The sequence below is a fragment of the Grammomys surdaster genome, unplaced genomic scaffold, assembly GCF_004785775.1.
Source record: "Grammomys surdaster isolate TR1022 unplaced genomic scaffold, NIH_TR_1.0 372, whole genome shotgun sequence".
Lineage (NCBI taxonomy): Eukaryota > Metazoa > Chordata > Mammalia > Rodentia > Muridae > Grammomys > Grammomys surdaster.
The window spans coordinates 6,423,701-6,437,725 of NW_021604791.1; the positions used below are offsets into that span (position 1 = coordinate 6,423,701).

Here is a 14,025-nt window from a genome sequence, read left to right on the forward strand (position 1 = left end):
AGCTGGAATCAGACATCGGAAGGCGGAAGGATGAGGTGTTAATGGGCTGAGTTAGAAAGTTAAAGTCCTTAAAGCCACGAAATACTGGAAAGCATTGGAAAAAAGTTCAAAATCTGAACTAAGATGACGATATCTTTTTTAAAGTGTAAACTTGAGGCCCTCACTAGAATAACTTAAAAGCCTATGGGGATAAGGAACTTGGATCCACCTTTAAAATCAGCCCAGGTAGTTCTGATGTAGTTGGCCAGAGGCTGGAACACCAGAGCGTCAAAGTGAATAAGAAGCTAAGAGGAGTGGTTCACTGGGCAGATAAAAGATGGTGATCTTTCTATAGAGAGAAAAGACAAGCGTGGTGGCTGGTTCTTTGTCAACTTGATCCAAGGCAGAGTCATGGAAAGAGGGAACCTTAATTGAGAAATGCTTCAATCGAATTGGGCATTTTTCTTGAATGATTGTGTGGGAGGACCCAGCCCATTGTGGGCAATGACACCCCTGGACAGATGTGCCAGAAAACGGCTTGAGGGCTGGAGAGATGGTCCAGGGGTTAAGCCAACTGGCTGTCCAGAGGGCCCAGGTTTAATTCTCAGTATCCACAGGGTGCCAACATATAACTCCAGTTCTAGATGACCTAACAATAAGATCCTTTTGTGGCCATGCACCAGGCATCATGTGGTGCACACACATGCAGTGAAAAGACCCATACACATTTTAAAAAGAAAACAAAGGGCAGGCTGAGCAAGCCAGTAACCACCATTCTTCCATAGTCTCTGCTTCAGGTCCCACCACCAGAGTTTGGCCTTGAGTTTCTGTCCTGACTTCTGTTAGTGGTAGTGTTTTGATAAATCTTGGTTTCCCAAGTTGCTTTTGGTCATGTTTTATCACAGCAATAGAAAGCTAACTAGAACAAATAAGACACTAAAAAGGTGTTTGGAGATGCCCGTAGTACACAGGAAAAATGTAGTTTCCGAATGGGTATTTCTTGCACTGTTTGGTACAACAGATGAGAAGGCTAGGCTGTTTCCACGACAGGCTTCAAATTGGCAGTTTAGGAGACTAGGCCTAAGCCCAGGAAAGTCAGTTACTAGAAAAAAACAGGCTTCAGGCAGCTAGTCAGAAACTGCACTGCTTATCAGAGGTTGCCCACCACCTGGCCTGAGGCAAGGGCAATGGGTTAAACGAAGTTTCCAGATTTCCTCAGCTTTAATTCCCCCTACTAACAAAGCCTAGAGATAAAGCAAGATAAAGCTCATATACACAGGGCATGGTGGCACGTACCTTTAAGCTTAGCATTCTGGAAGCAGAGGCAGGAGGATCTCTGTGAGTTCAAGGCCAGTCTGGCCTTCTTAGGAAACTGTAGGACAGATAGGACTACATAGAGACAAACAACAAACCCCCCTAACCAACCAACCAACCAGCCCCCATCTCACCAAAAAACAAAAACCCAAAAAATCTTGGGCTGGAGAGATGGCTCAGTGGTTAAGAGCACTGACTGCTCTTCCAGAGGTCCTGAGTTCAATTCCCAGCAACCACATGGTGGCTCACAACCATCTGCAACGGGGTCTGGTGCCCTCTTCTGGTGTGTCTGAAGAGAGCAATGGTATACTCATAAACAAATTATTTTTTTTTAAAAAAAGGCTCATTTACCCCAGAATTCCAGTGTGCTTTCCATCGGGGTCACTTGTTTGTCTATCTTGGTAATGGGAACTCCCAGCATGCTGAACTTCTACAGAATAAAACACTCTTGTGTTTACATGCTCTTTGAGTCCGGGGTGTTATTCTTCAGTGAATCAGACTCTTACAAACTTCTGGTCCCCAGCACCTAAGGACACACTCCTATGTGTGTGTAGATGAATGCCTAGGAGCTTCCACTTCTCTTCCAACAGGAACAGAGACAAAAGTCCCTGCTCCTTTTCTCTCGGTTGGGGCACAGTAACTCACCACAGTTGTGAGCCTTCACAGTTATTGTAATAATTGTCACCCTTGGAAAACACACATTCAGGCATATAGTGGGATTAGTTCCCAGAAGATGAAGAGGGGATAAGGCCAATTACTCGCCGATTTGGCGGTGATTTCCTCACTTCAGCCTTTGGGATCTTTCTACCCCCACTTTAGGAACGAGGAGATTCCGGGTCAAATTTCAACTGTGTTGGAGAGGTGTCTCTGCTGTCAAGGGAGCTCACTGCTCTTCCAGAGGTCCCTTTTAGGTTCCCAGCACCCACGTGGTGGCTCACAACCACCTAGATGCTACAGGGAAGCCGTTGGCACCGGCAGGCACACGGTACACGTAAACTCACGCAGACGCACACACATACACAGGTATGTTGCCTGGAGTGTATATCAGGCAGGTTTGTATCTGCACAGCCCAAATCCTCCAGGGCAAACACCCTTCAGGTCCCACGCCCTCCGGGACCATGCGGTGCGCCTGGGCGGAGCCCCGTCGGCGAGAGCCCGCCCCCGACGCTGGCATGACGTCACGGGCGCCGGCCGATGACGCGAGGTCCGCTTTACGGCTGCTGAGCGTCGGCTGCTGGGCTGGAAAGTGCACGCCACGCGCTGTCGTGAAAAGGTGGGGCGGAGTGCGCGGGAGACTCTGGGAGACTGTGGGATCCGCTGTCTGCTCCCTCCCTGGCCTGGCCGGCTTCCGGACTCCGGCTTGGAGCGGCTGTATGTGTCTCCTGGATCACCTGCTTCGCCACCTCCTAGCGTGGTCCCGAGAGCCAGTGAAAGTTTTTTGGGATCCACGAAGTGCATTGTAACTTAAGGTTGCTGCATGATGTGTATAAGATGCAGACGGATAATTTACTAGTATTTATAATGCCCAGTATAGGGAGAGCCCTTAAGATCAGGATCTCTTGGTGAATAAATAGCTTCATTTACAGTTGTACATTAGGGAGCCGCTTAATCTTAATGCTGCAACACGAAATTAGCTTGCTGGATCATCCCTTTTCATGGTTGACTTGTTTTTATGGTCTTTTTTATTTAAAGTATGTGTGTGTGCGCGCACAACATGCTTGATAAACAAAAAGGAGCTTTCGGAAGTGGGTTCTTTCCTTCTATCATGTGGGTCCCATTATCAAACTCAGGCTTTCTGGTGTGATGGCAAGTTTCTTTCTCCACTGAGCCATCTAGATGGCCCAAGTCTGAAGGGACGGAGTGGGTCAGAGAAGACAGGGTCATAGACATAAAATTCAATGACTGAAATTAAAACCTGGACAGAGCTGAATTTTGCCACTGGGAACTTTTAAATTCAAAGTAGAAAAACTCCTTGATTATAGATTTTGTGTGGTGAGTTTTGTAGTTAGTTATAAAAACGACATTTTAAGAACTAACTTATAGTCTTGTTATTCTACTGCTGTGTATTATGTCAGTAGATTATATTTTCTTGTAAGAAATTAACAGTTACACATGTACTTGCTTTTCTAAGGAAAAGCAACTTTTAAACAGACTTTTTTTTTTAAATTTTAGGTATAAGGATGTTTTACCTACATGTATATACTAAGTGTACCGTGTTCATGCCTGGTGTCTTCAAAGGCTGTCGGATTCCCCAGAACTGGAACTGTGGACTGTATTGAGCTCCCAGTTGGGTATGGAACCTGTGTCCTCTGAAAGAACAAGGGCTGTGTAACTCCTGAGACACATCTCCAGGTGCAGACTAGATTTTTGTAAAAATAAGTATAATACATTAATGTGGAAAATTGGGTGCTAAGCAAAATTTATTTGGTTATTCTGTGTTCTTATACAGGCAAAAATAGCAGGAGATACTCTACTACAATAACCTTATATCCCAAAATAAACTCATTCCCTATATCCTGTAGAGCATACTGTAGTTTATATAACTTGTTTACTGTCCATTTGTGTATCTGGAAAATCATTTGTATATATATAACAGTTAGATTTATGGAAATATTTATTTAAAAATACCATAAGTATTAAAATTGTCTTGTTTTTAAAAATTTGATACTTAGGAATCACATTTCAAATTTTTGCATTATTTTGGACATTTTTTATTTCATGGGTTCAAGAAGCCCTTTAATTACCAGCTAGATGGTAATTAAATAACACAATTGAAAATTATATTCTATTTTCAATCAGTAAGTAAGCCACTTAAGTATGAACAGGTAAAGAATTGGAATGATCATTGATAAATCTTATTTTTCTCTGATATATGTTAATAGGATTCAGTAGGATACTAGGATCCTTCAAGGATACTAGGAGTGACAGGATTTTTGTTAGCATTGATCCCTAGTGGTTTTTTGTTTGTAGTTTTTTTGAGACAGGATCTCTGTGTGTAGCCCTAGCTGTTCAGGAACTCTTCATATAGACCTGGTTGGTCTTACAAAGATCTACCTGCCTCTGTCTGGGATTAATCTGCTGGATTAAAGACATGCTCCACCAAGCCTGATTTTTTTGTTTGTTGGTTTGTTTTTTGTTTCTCTTTCCTTTCTTGTTTTCTTCCTTCATCCATCTTTCCTTCCTTCCTTTCTTTCTTTCTTTCTTTTTTTGTTTTTTTGTTTTTTTTCTTTTTGATTTTTCGAGGCAGGGTTTCTCTGTGCAGCCCTGGGTGTCCTGGAACTCACTCTGTAGACCAGGCTGGCCTCAGACTCAGAAATCTGCCTGCTTCTGCCTCCCAAGTGCTGGGATTAAAGGCGTGTGCTACCACTGGCCGGCTCTCCCTCCCTCCCTCTCTCCCTCCCTCCCTTCCTTCCTTCCTTCCTCCCTTCCTTCCTTTCTCCCTCCCTCCCTTCCTCCCTCCTTCCCTCCCTCCCTCCCTCCCTCTCTCTCTTTCTTTCCTTCTCCATCCCTTTATTGCTTATTTTTAAACGTCTATCCTTTTAATACTGTGGTCAATTGAAAAATAAGCCTATATTTCTCCCTGCTTAATTCTTTTATGTGAATGTCACATCCTTCCTACATGTTTAAGTTTTGATCCAGTGTTCGTTGACTGTCGTCAAGTTCATTTTTTTAATGTCATTGCTTTCAGCAAAGTTGCCACAGGTATTTAGTAAGTTTAGAGCTTCGGTTATGTATCTGTGAGACAGATTTTGTTTGTTCTAGTTATACAAAGTACTGCTGTTACCCTAAGGACAATAGGAGATCATTTATTCTGAGCCAAATATGAGTGACCAGGTTCCAGGACCCCAGATTTAGGTTACCATAAAAATCACATCCCAGGGTAGAAGCATGCCTACGGCTTATGTAGTTAAAAGACAAAGGAAAGTAAAATATCAAGGTTTTTCAAATACATTGGTTGGAATTTGGTAGGTGGATTCCAGCAAATCAAGAGATTTCCTATTATAGATTTAGGGTGGGATCAGATGATATTCTTAGCTCCGGGCTTGGTGGGAGCTAAGGTACTTATCTTCAGAGAAGCTTCAGATGATAGCCACTAGGACATTGGGTGGGCACACAGGTGGACAGTAAACCTGCTGCCAAGATAACCCAAGGTAGTTTACCTGAATATGCAACATCCCCAGTCTCCAGCCTCCTGCATTTTCACCAGTCAGCCTTGCAGAACCTTAAACAGATAGCACTTTTCTGGGCACTTCCTTTTGGTTCGTTGTTTTGCAGTACTGGGGACTGGATTGGGATCTCACACATTGGTAAATGATCTGTGACTAACCTAGATACTTAGCTGATGGTCATTTTTGCTAGTAGATATGTTTCCTTCTCACCTCATGAAAAACTCTAACATTTCTCTCAATGTGTAGATTTCTCAGCCACAGGTGTTTAGACAAACCGCAGTAAAATGAAGCTACAGGAGTTGGTGCATCGGGCTGCCTGTGTCTATTTGGATAGAACAGCTGTATGTTTTGACCAAGGCAACAACCAGCCTCCAGAGTGCTATACCTACAAGACTTTGTTGAGCAAGGCTTCAGAATTATCCGATTTTCTGCTAGCACACTGTAACTTTGGAGGAATTCGGGAAGTTGGTCTCTATTGTCAACCTGGGATAAACTTACCCTCCTGGATTTTAGGGTAATACTTCTAGCATAAACTGATATTACTCTAAGCTAATTTAATAGTTTATAGTACATAATATACATTGTAAACTACTGTTTTATTTACTATTGGATTCTTCTGTGTTAGCTTGTCATTTTCTAAAGAAGTTGAAGTACATATTTCTTCTGGTATTATTTTTTGATCATGTATATTAGTTAATTTGAGCTTATTAAGGAAAGACTAAAAGTTTGTACTTTAAATATCTCTAAAGTATAAAGGCCTCATTTGTCTGTCAGAAGAAAACAGGTAAAGCATTTTCTAATTGTCCTTAGGTAAAGAAGACCATTGAGCCATCATTCCAGTGCCTGTTAACGCTCTTAAAATATTATCTTTCTGTATATTAAGTGTTAAGACCTCTTTCTTTTTTCAATACTGAGTATTGAACACAGGGCCTTGTACATGCTAAATAAACTCTGTACAATTAAGCTGCGCCCTCATCCCACGTTGGGATAAGAAGTGAAAATAGAATTTTACACTATCCTAGATAGCCATTGGGGACAAGATAGAATAGCTACAACCAAGGCACGACCCTAAATCCTGTGAAATGCTGATGAACAGTGAAGTTCTTATCAAGTGCTCCTGGGAGAACTGTATGCACTGCACTAACCTTGTACCTGCCCCACAGGATTCTTCAGGTCCAGGCAGCTTATGCACCTATTGATCCAGACTCCCCACCGTCATTGTCAACCCACTTTATGAAAAAATGTGACCTAAAGTATGTCCTCGTTGAAAAACGGCAGGTTAATGTAAGTCTTAGTGTTTTAAGTGTACGGGGGAGGGAGAAACGGGAGGGAGAGAGAGAGAGAGAGAGACGGGCTGACTTCAGTTTAAGAAGTCTTGACTTCTGAATCACTAACTCTGCCCTTGCTTCTCAGCCTCAGCGATGTCATCATTCTGGTTGAGCGTGTGTTGTGGGAGGTTCCCACACAGTATAAGATGGTCAGTACCGTTACTGTCTCTTGCACGTTAGATACCAGCAGTACCTTCTAGCTGTGGTATCCAAAAATGCCCAGATCTTCCCTAGGGCTCCCTGGCTCCCTCCCCAGTGCATGTTACATTGAGAACTACACTTTGTGACATGGAAGTGTCTTCTAGCCTTATGATGGTTCTGCATTTTCCCTTCCTGCTTCCAGATTCTTTCCTATGCTGGGAAGTGGCATGGTACTTGCACAGTTTACTTTTATGTACTTTTGTGTCAGTTACATAGTGCTCCACTATGTTAAAGGACTATAACTGAGCTGACGTTTTGAAAAAGGGATCAGCTCTTAGACCACACATTAGTGGAAAATTTATTATTTAAAAAGTTCTAAGTATGGAGGTGGAAAGATTTCTCAAAGGTTACGAGCACTTCTGCTCTTGCAGAGGATGTGGGTTCAGTTCCAGCACCCATATCAGATGCTGGATATGACGTCACAAGCCTGTAACAACAGTTCCAGGATGTTCGATACCCTCGACTCTGCAGGCACTGCATTCACATAGTACACATGCAGAGAAGAGCAGGCACACAGCCAGGAAGTGGTGGCGCACGCCTTTAATCCCAGCACTTGGGAGGCAAAGGCAGGCAGATTTCTGAGTTCGAGGCCAGCCTGGTCTACAGAATGAGTTCCAGGACAGCCAGGACTATACAGAGAAACCCTGTCTCAAAAAAAAAAAAAAAAATTAAGTATCTGCCAACCGACAGTGTAGCTGAGAACCACTGCTTTAGAGACAGGAGTTAACACTGGATGTTCAGCAAGAGGTAGTCCATGTTGTATTATTGTTAAATTTTTTGTTGAGAAAATACTGTCTACCTGGTGAAGACTATTATAGAAGTTCTTTTCAGTTTAGTTCTCTTTTACTCGCTCACCTTCTATGTGAACCAGCTTATACTTGAAAATAACCTAAATGCATTGCATGTGTTTGAGTACATGGGCATATGAACTGTGAAGCTCATGAGTATTAAAGTGATCTCTAGAAAGATATTTGAAAGATGAATGTGGTTAGTAAGTGTGTTGAGGTAACTGTTGGTGTCTAGCTGGCGCCTTCCCTTGTACTCCTGAAGGTACTCAGTCCTTTGTTCCCACAAATAGACTTCTCTCAGAGAACAGTGCTGTGCTTTCTTTTACTTTTCTTGTTTGTTTGCTGTTATTTTGTCTTTCGTTTTGTTTTGTTTTTGAGATAGGGTCTCACTATGTGACTATCCTGGAACCAAATATGTAGACCCAGGCCGTCCCTGAATTCACAGAGATCTGCCTGGCTCTGATTCCCAAGAGACAGGATTAGATGCTTGTGCCACCACACCTGGTATCTTATTTTTCTTAAGTCTTGTTGAAAGTGTTCTAAAAGATGGTTAGGTGTGAGAATTGTCACTATCAGGGTGCTTTGTGAAGGTATATAGTAAGGTTTGATACACAAAGCCCCAGAGCTAATGGCTGGCCTTCCTCAGCCATGATTTCCATGATCTGTGAGCATTCCTGCTTCACTTAATGAAGAAGCAATGAGAGGCCATTGAGCATCTGCTGTTTTCCCACCAGATCAGTTACTATCTAGGGACAGTTCAGCCTCCCTGGAGGTACTGCCAAATGTCTGGAGATATTTCTCATTGTGCTGATAGAAACAAGAGGCTATTGGCATCTGTAGGTAGTAGATGGCGCTAAAATTCCTACAGTGCACAAGACAGGCTCCCCCACAGAACTGTGCAACCCAAATGTCAGTGGTGTAGAGCCGTGGGCTAGGTAGAGAGGAGGTGTTTGGAAGGATATGGGGGAAAAACTAAGAGCCAGGCCTCTAGAGCCTCCCCCAGATCTGCAGTGTGGTAGGGTCCTAAGGGGTGTGACTCTGCAGAGTACAGTTTTAATGGAAAAGAATGATTTTGAGCTAGGTCTTAAGAATGTATAAGAATGGGCAGTGGTGGTGCACGCCTTTAATCCCAGCACTTGAGAGGCAGAGGCAGGCGGATTTCTGAGTTTGAGGCCAGCCTGGTCTACAGAGTGAGTTCTAGGACAGCCAGAGCTACACAGAGAAACCCTGTCTCGAAAACCCCCCCCAAAAAAAAAAAAAGTGTATAGGTCATGAACTATTTTTGTTGTTTTGTTTTGTTTTAAACAAACAGCCTGTTGTTAAAATCCCATTAAAAAAAAAAAAGCAGTCCGGCCTCAAACTAGTTATTAAGCTGATGACCTTGAACTTCTATTTTTGTTTGGTTGATTTTTTTTGAGTATGTCCTGGCTGTCCTGGAACTCACTATATAGGCCAGGCTAGCTTCAAGCTCACAAAGGTCTGCTTTGTGAGTGCTGAGATTAAAGGCGTGCTAGCTCAATCAGTCAAAAGGGAGGGAGGGAGGGAGGATTGAAAAGCAAAAGACGATTAGACAACATTATAACATGACTCCAGCCAGTGCTGAGGCTGCAGAGGGCTCGTTTTCTCCAGCCTGCTTTTATACCATTTTAAGTACATGCAAGTAATAAAGTCAGTTCTAGGTCAAGGAACAAACAAGGCAATAAACAAAGTTCCTTAATATCTACCCCTCCCTCCCTCCCTCCCTCCCTCCCTCCCTCTCTATCTCTCTCTCTCTCTCTCCTTATCAGAATAGCTAAGATAAAATGATTACCATGAGCTCCTGCCAAATTTCTACAAGTCAGCCCCAAAAGCTCTCCACACACCTACTCTGTTACAGATGGGTACAGTTTGCCTTTTGTTTTAGCTCTGTGGGCTGTATATACCTCGTCCCACTTCTGACACACACATATGTAACAAACACTTGCAGCAAACATCACAAGCTACCAGGGTGTGACTTTTTGTTATTTATATTTATTTCGTAGGGCAACTCAGATTCTTTCAATTGAGCAGTTTTAAAAACTCTGCCCAAGAAGCTCTGTTCAGAAGACCCCCACTTTAAATGTGTACAGGTCAGGTGTGGCCTGTAATCCTAGCACTCAGGAAGCAGATGGTGCCTCAAGTCTGAGGTCATGGTCTACATAGTGAGTTCCAGGCCATCCAGGGCCGTAACAAGAACTTATTCCCCAAAATCCAAATCCAAACAAACTAAACATAACCCTGTTTCATCCAGCTTATTCAGAATCACACAAGAGCAACAAGTCAGAACCCTGCAGTTGTTGGCTCAGTTGGCAGTCAGGCACGCCGTGTGCGCCCAAATGATGGCTGTCCTCTTCTAGTGCAAGACTGGCTGAGAACGATGGTAAAGGAAGGGTTCAGGAAGTGGCTGTCATTTAACTGTGTAGCCCTGTGCCTTTGCCAGCTGGGGTCAGCTGATCCCATCACATACAGGTTTGCTGATTATGCAAAATACATGAGGATTCTTATTCCATCTCTTGTCGATACCAAGCCTCACCCTCTCCTTCAGTTTTGCACACTTCTGAAGTGCCAGCTTTCTTAGCTCATGAACTCTGTACCGGTGCTTGTCTCAACTGTCCATCTTCTCATTTAGAGAATAACAAATGTTGCCTCTGAAGCCTCTGACCCTCTGTGTGGAGTTAGGTTCAGTTTCTCTGACATTTCAGTCATGTGCCATTATTACCTTTACTGTGTTCCACTGTAAGTGTGGGCTTTTCTGCATGTCTGCTTTGAAGGTGAGTTTGGAAATAACACTTAACTCTTGAGTTAATGAGATATATCTCATTTCTGTCTTTGTCTTGAAGGGTTAGTAGAAATGTCACTTCTAGCAGACTAACAGTAAGAAGAGCCAGGAGAGCAGCTTGGCTAGTTCTGGGCTTTGTGCTACAAGAACAAGAACTTGGCTAACCACAGAGTAGATGATGTAAATGATATGGCTGAATAAGACTGAGCCTTGAGAAAAAAACCTATACTTCCCCATGATTGTTCCTCGAACCCTGTCATATGCTGAGTAACAGGCTGGTGCTTTCCCCATGATTGTTCCTGAACCCTGGCACTTTCCACAGTTAGCCCTCCCCACTCCCCCTGGGTTGTGGTTTTCTCCTTTAGATATCCTACACTCCCCTAGCTAGGGGTCGAGCTCCTCTGCCCCTAGGTGGGTTACGGGTTCTTGGCCTCAGCGTGCTGATTGAAATATACCTCTTGCTGATTGCATCAAGATCCGTGACTTTGAGTCTTTTGGGTGGCTGTAATTTCTCATGGCTTGAGTGGGGGTCTCCCCTCCCCGGGGACCTTTCACTGTCTGTTTCTTTTTGAGACAAGGATATCTTTGTGTAGCGCTATCTGTCTTGGAACTCACTCTGTAGCCCAGGCTGGCCTCAAACTCAGAGATCAGCCTTCCTCATCTCCCAAGTGCTGGGATTAAAGGTATGCACCATCATCGCCCAGTTTAACATGTTAATATTTGTAAATTTCTTCTCTAACAGAAATTCAAATCTTCACATGAAACAGTTTTGAACTATGATATAGTTTCAATGGAACATAAGGACCTGGTACTCTTCAGACTGCATTGGGAAACTGGTGAGGCGAACTCAATGCTCGGTGACAGAACAGATAAATACAAGGTGAAGGAGAGAGAAGACAGAGTGAATGGTGACAACAGGACCCAAGAGAAGGAATGTATGGACATGCGGCATGAGGGTTGCTTGGCATATGTCCTCCATACCTCAGGGACCACAGGGACACCGAAGATTGTCAGAGTGCCTCATGCATGCATACTACCTAATATCCAGCACTTCCGGTAAGTTCTGTCCTTGGAATCCTTCTTGGAGTTTCCGTTTTAAGCTGGGTGTCGTGGGACTCAGTGGTATTTGAGAGGCTAGAGGCAGAAAGATTACAAGTCTGACGCCAGTTTGTACTATGGAGAGAGACTCGGGAAAACAAAACAAAAATCTTATATTTTAAAAAAGAACAGAGAACTAAGGATCATATACAGATCAAACAAGACAGATCCAATTGCTCAGTTACTTAGGAGTATACATTTAGATCAAGATTTACAATAAAACAAATACTTAAAGTTGTTAACCATATCTGTTCCCAGCCTTCTGGACAGAAAACAGGTTATACATCTACTTCTTATCTGTGAACACAAGTGGAACCATCTAAGTTATCTAATATTTATACCAATAAAGATGCAGAAGGCGTAGACTGAGGTAGAAACCTGCTAGCTCATTGAGGTAACTTTATTTTCTTAACTATATACAAAATATCTATTCACAAGCCTGATCCTACAACCGAACTGTTAGCTCTCTAGGAATCTCTTTCCATCTGTGTCATTCTACAGAGCTAGGCTACCTCTCTCTTGAGCACCAACAAACCCAAGAGGGCTCTTAGCTTACTTTCTTAGCGTATTGTGTTATCTGTGTCCTGCCAGTTGCTTCTCTGTTGTTCCTGAAGGCTGAGAGAGAGAGAGAGAGAGAGAGAGAGAGACAGAGAGAGAGAGAGAGAGAGAGAGAGAGAGAGAGAGAGACAGAGAGAGAGAGACAGAGAGAGAGAGAGAGAGAGAGAGAGAGAGAGAGAGAGAGAGAGAGAGACAGAGAGAGAGAGACAGAGAGACAGAGAGAGAGAGACAGAGAGAGAGATGGATCTAGCGAAGGTCTAGTTACTATACAAGAAGTCTATACCTCCTCCTCCACATCCTTGCCAGACTGAACTATGATGTAGCCATGGTGGTATGGCTCAAGCCAAGTCACTAGGTGCTGAACCGTTTCACCTTTATGGGTGAGGTAGCTCCAGACCACCCAGCTGACTTTGCCTTGGGTCATAGAGCAAAGCCCACAAGACCTCTTCCAAGCAACTTGCCTTAAAACAGGCAGGGACTTTGTATTCTTTAGCATTCTTATCTAAGGAGGCTTTTAGAGGCTCACCCAAACTGCATCTCTACAGGACACATCTAACTGCATCTGACAAATGCAATATCTATTTAGGCTTTTATATTTTGCTAACAATTAGGTTTTCTATGTACAATAATCAAATATCCTGTAACACACAAGTCTATAGCCATGCTTCCTACACGGAGGGATCCCAAGGTCAAGGTTCATAGTGAGACCCTGTCTAAGACAGAAGGAGTGGAGGGAGGGAAGAAAGAAAGTTTGCTGACTTTGAACATCTCACCATGAAACCAGACAGTATATATAAAGAACAGTTTCATTAAAAATTGAATTTGGGTTATTCATTATGTGAGGCACAGGTATACCATATTTAGATTTTTAAAAATACAAAACCCCCCAAAACGTTAAGTTCTTTTTTAAACTTTTTTAAAAAGATATTTATTTATTTATTTAGTTAGTTAGTTAGTTTATTATGAGTACCCTGTAGCTATCTTCAGACACCAGAAGAGGGCATCAAATCTCCTTACAGATGGTTGTGAGCCACCATGTGGTTGCTGGGAATTGAACTCAGGACCTCTGGAAGAGCAGTCAGTGCTCTTAATGGCTGAGCCATCTCTCCAGCCCCCTTTTTAAAAAGATTATTTATTTATTTTTATGTGCTTTATTGTTTACCTGCATATATGTCAGTGGGAGGGTATCAGATCCACTGGAATTGGAGTTAAGACAGCTGTGAGCTGACATGGGGGTGCTGGGAATTGAAACGGGGTCCTCTAGCTAGAGCTGTTAACCACTGAGCTATCTCTCTAGCCTCGATTTTTAAAAAATCTTCATGCCACACTTAAAGATGTTTTTAAGTTAAGAGAGTTTTCTTAGGGAGTGATTTGCATGTTCAGGTTAAAAGCAGAGTATAGACTAAACAAATCCCTGCTCTGATATCCTAACTTAACGTCTCCTGCTGCTCTTTGTTCTCATGCAAGAGAAAATTCCAAATAATAGAAAAAGGAAAGACTGGGCCTACAGTAACATTGGTGAGTATGCCTGACCTGCATCCGAGCATTCAGGAGGTTGAGACAGGAGGATTAAGACTCCTGCCCAGCCTGGGATACATTGTAAGGCATTGTCTTAAAACATACAAATGAGGGTAGAGAGGTGGTACAGGGGTTAACAGTGCTTCCTGCAAGTTCATGCTGACTGACGTTGGAATACTAAGACCCATGTCACAAGCTGGACATCCGACACATGTTCTATAACACCAGCACACACACACACACACACACACACACACACACACACACACACACAC

The 14,025-nt window shown here is 43.0% G+C and overlaps 1 protein-coding gene across 1 annotated transcript in view; it reads left to right on the forward strand.

The window, feature by feature from the left end:
* The first annotated feature begins 2,624 nt into the window (after window positions 1-2,624).
* Window positions 2,625-14,025, forward strand: part of Aasdh (aminoadipate-semialdehyde dehydrogenase) — a 30,280-nt gene continuing 18,879 nt past the window's right edge. The window contains exons 1-5 of the mRNA XM_028780757.1: window positions 2,625-2,664; window positions 3,466-3,645; window positions 5,709-5,976; window positions 6,626-6,746; window positions 11,319-11,632. Of these exons, the coding sequence (XP_028636590.1) occupies window positions 5,747-5,976; window positions 6,626-6,746; window positions 11,319-11,632 (665 nt within the window). The 5' untranslated portion in view covers window positions 2,625-2,664; window positions 3,466-3,645; window positions 5,709-5,746. The remainder of the gene's footprint in view (window positions 2,665-3,465; window positions 3,646-5,708; window positions 5,977-6,625; window positions 6,747-11,318; window positions 11,633-14,025) is intronic.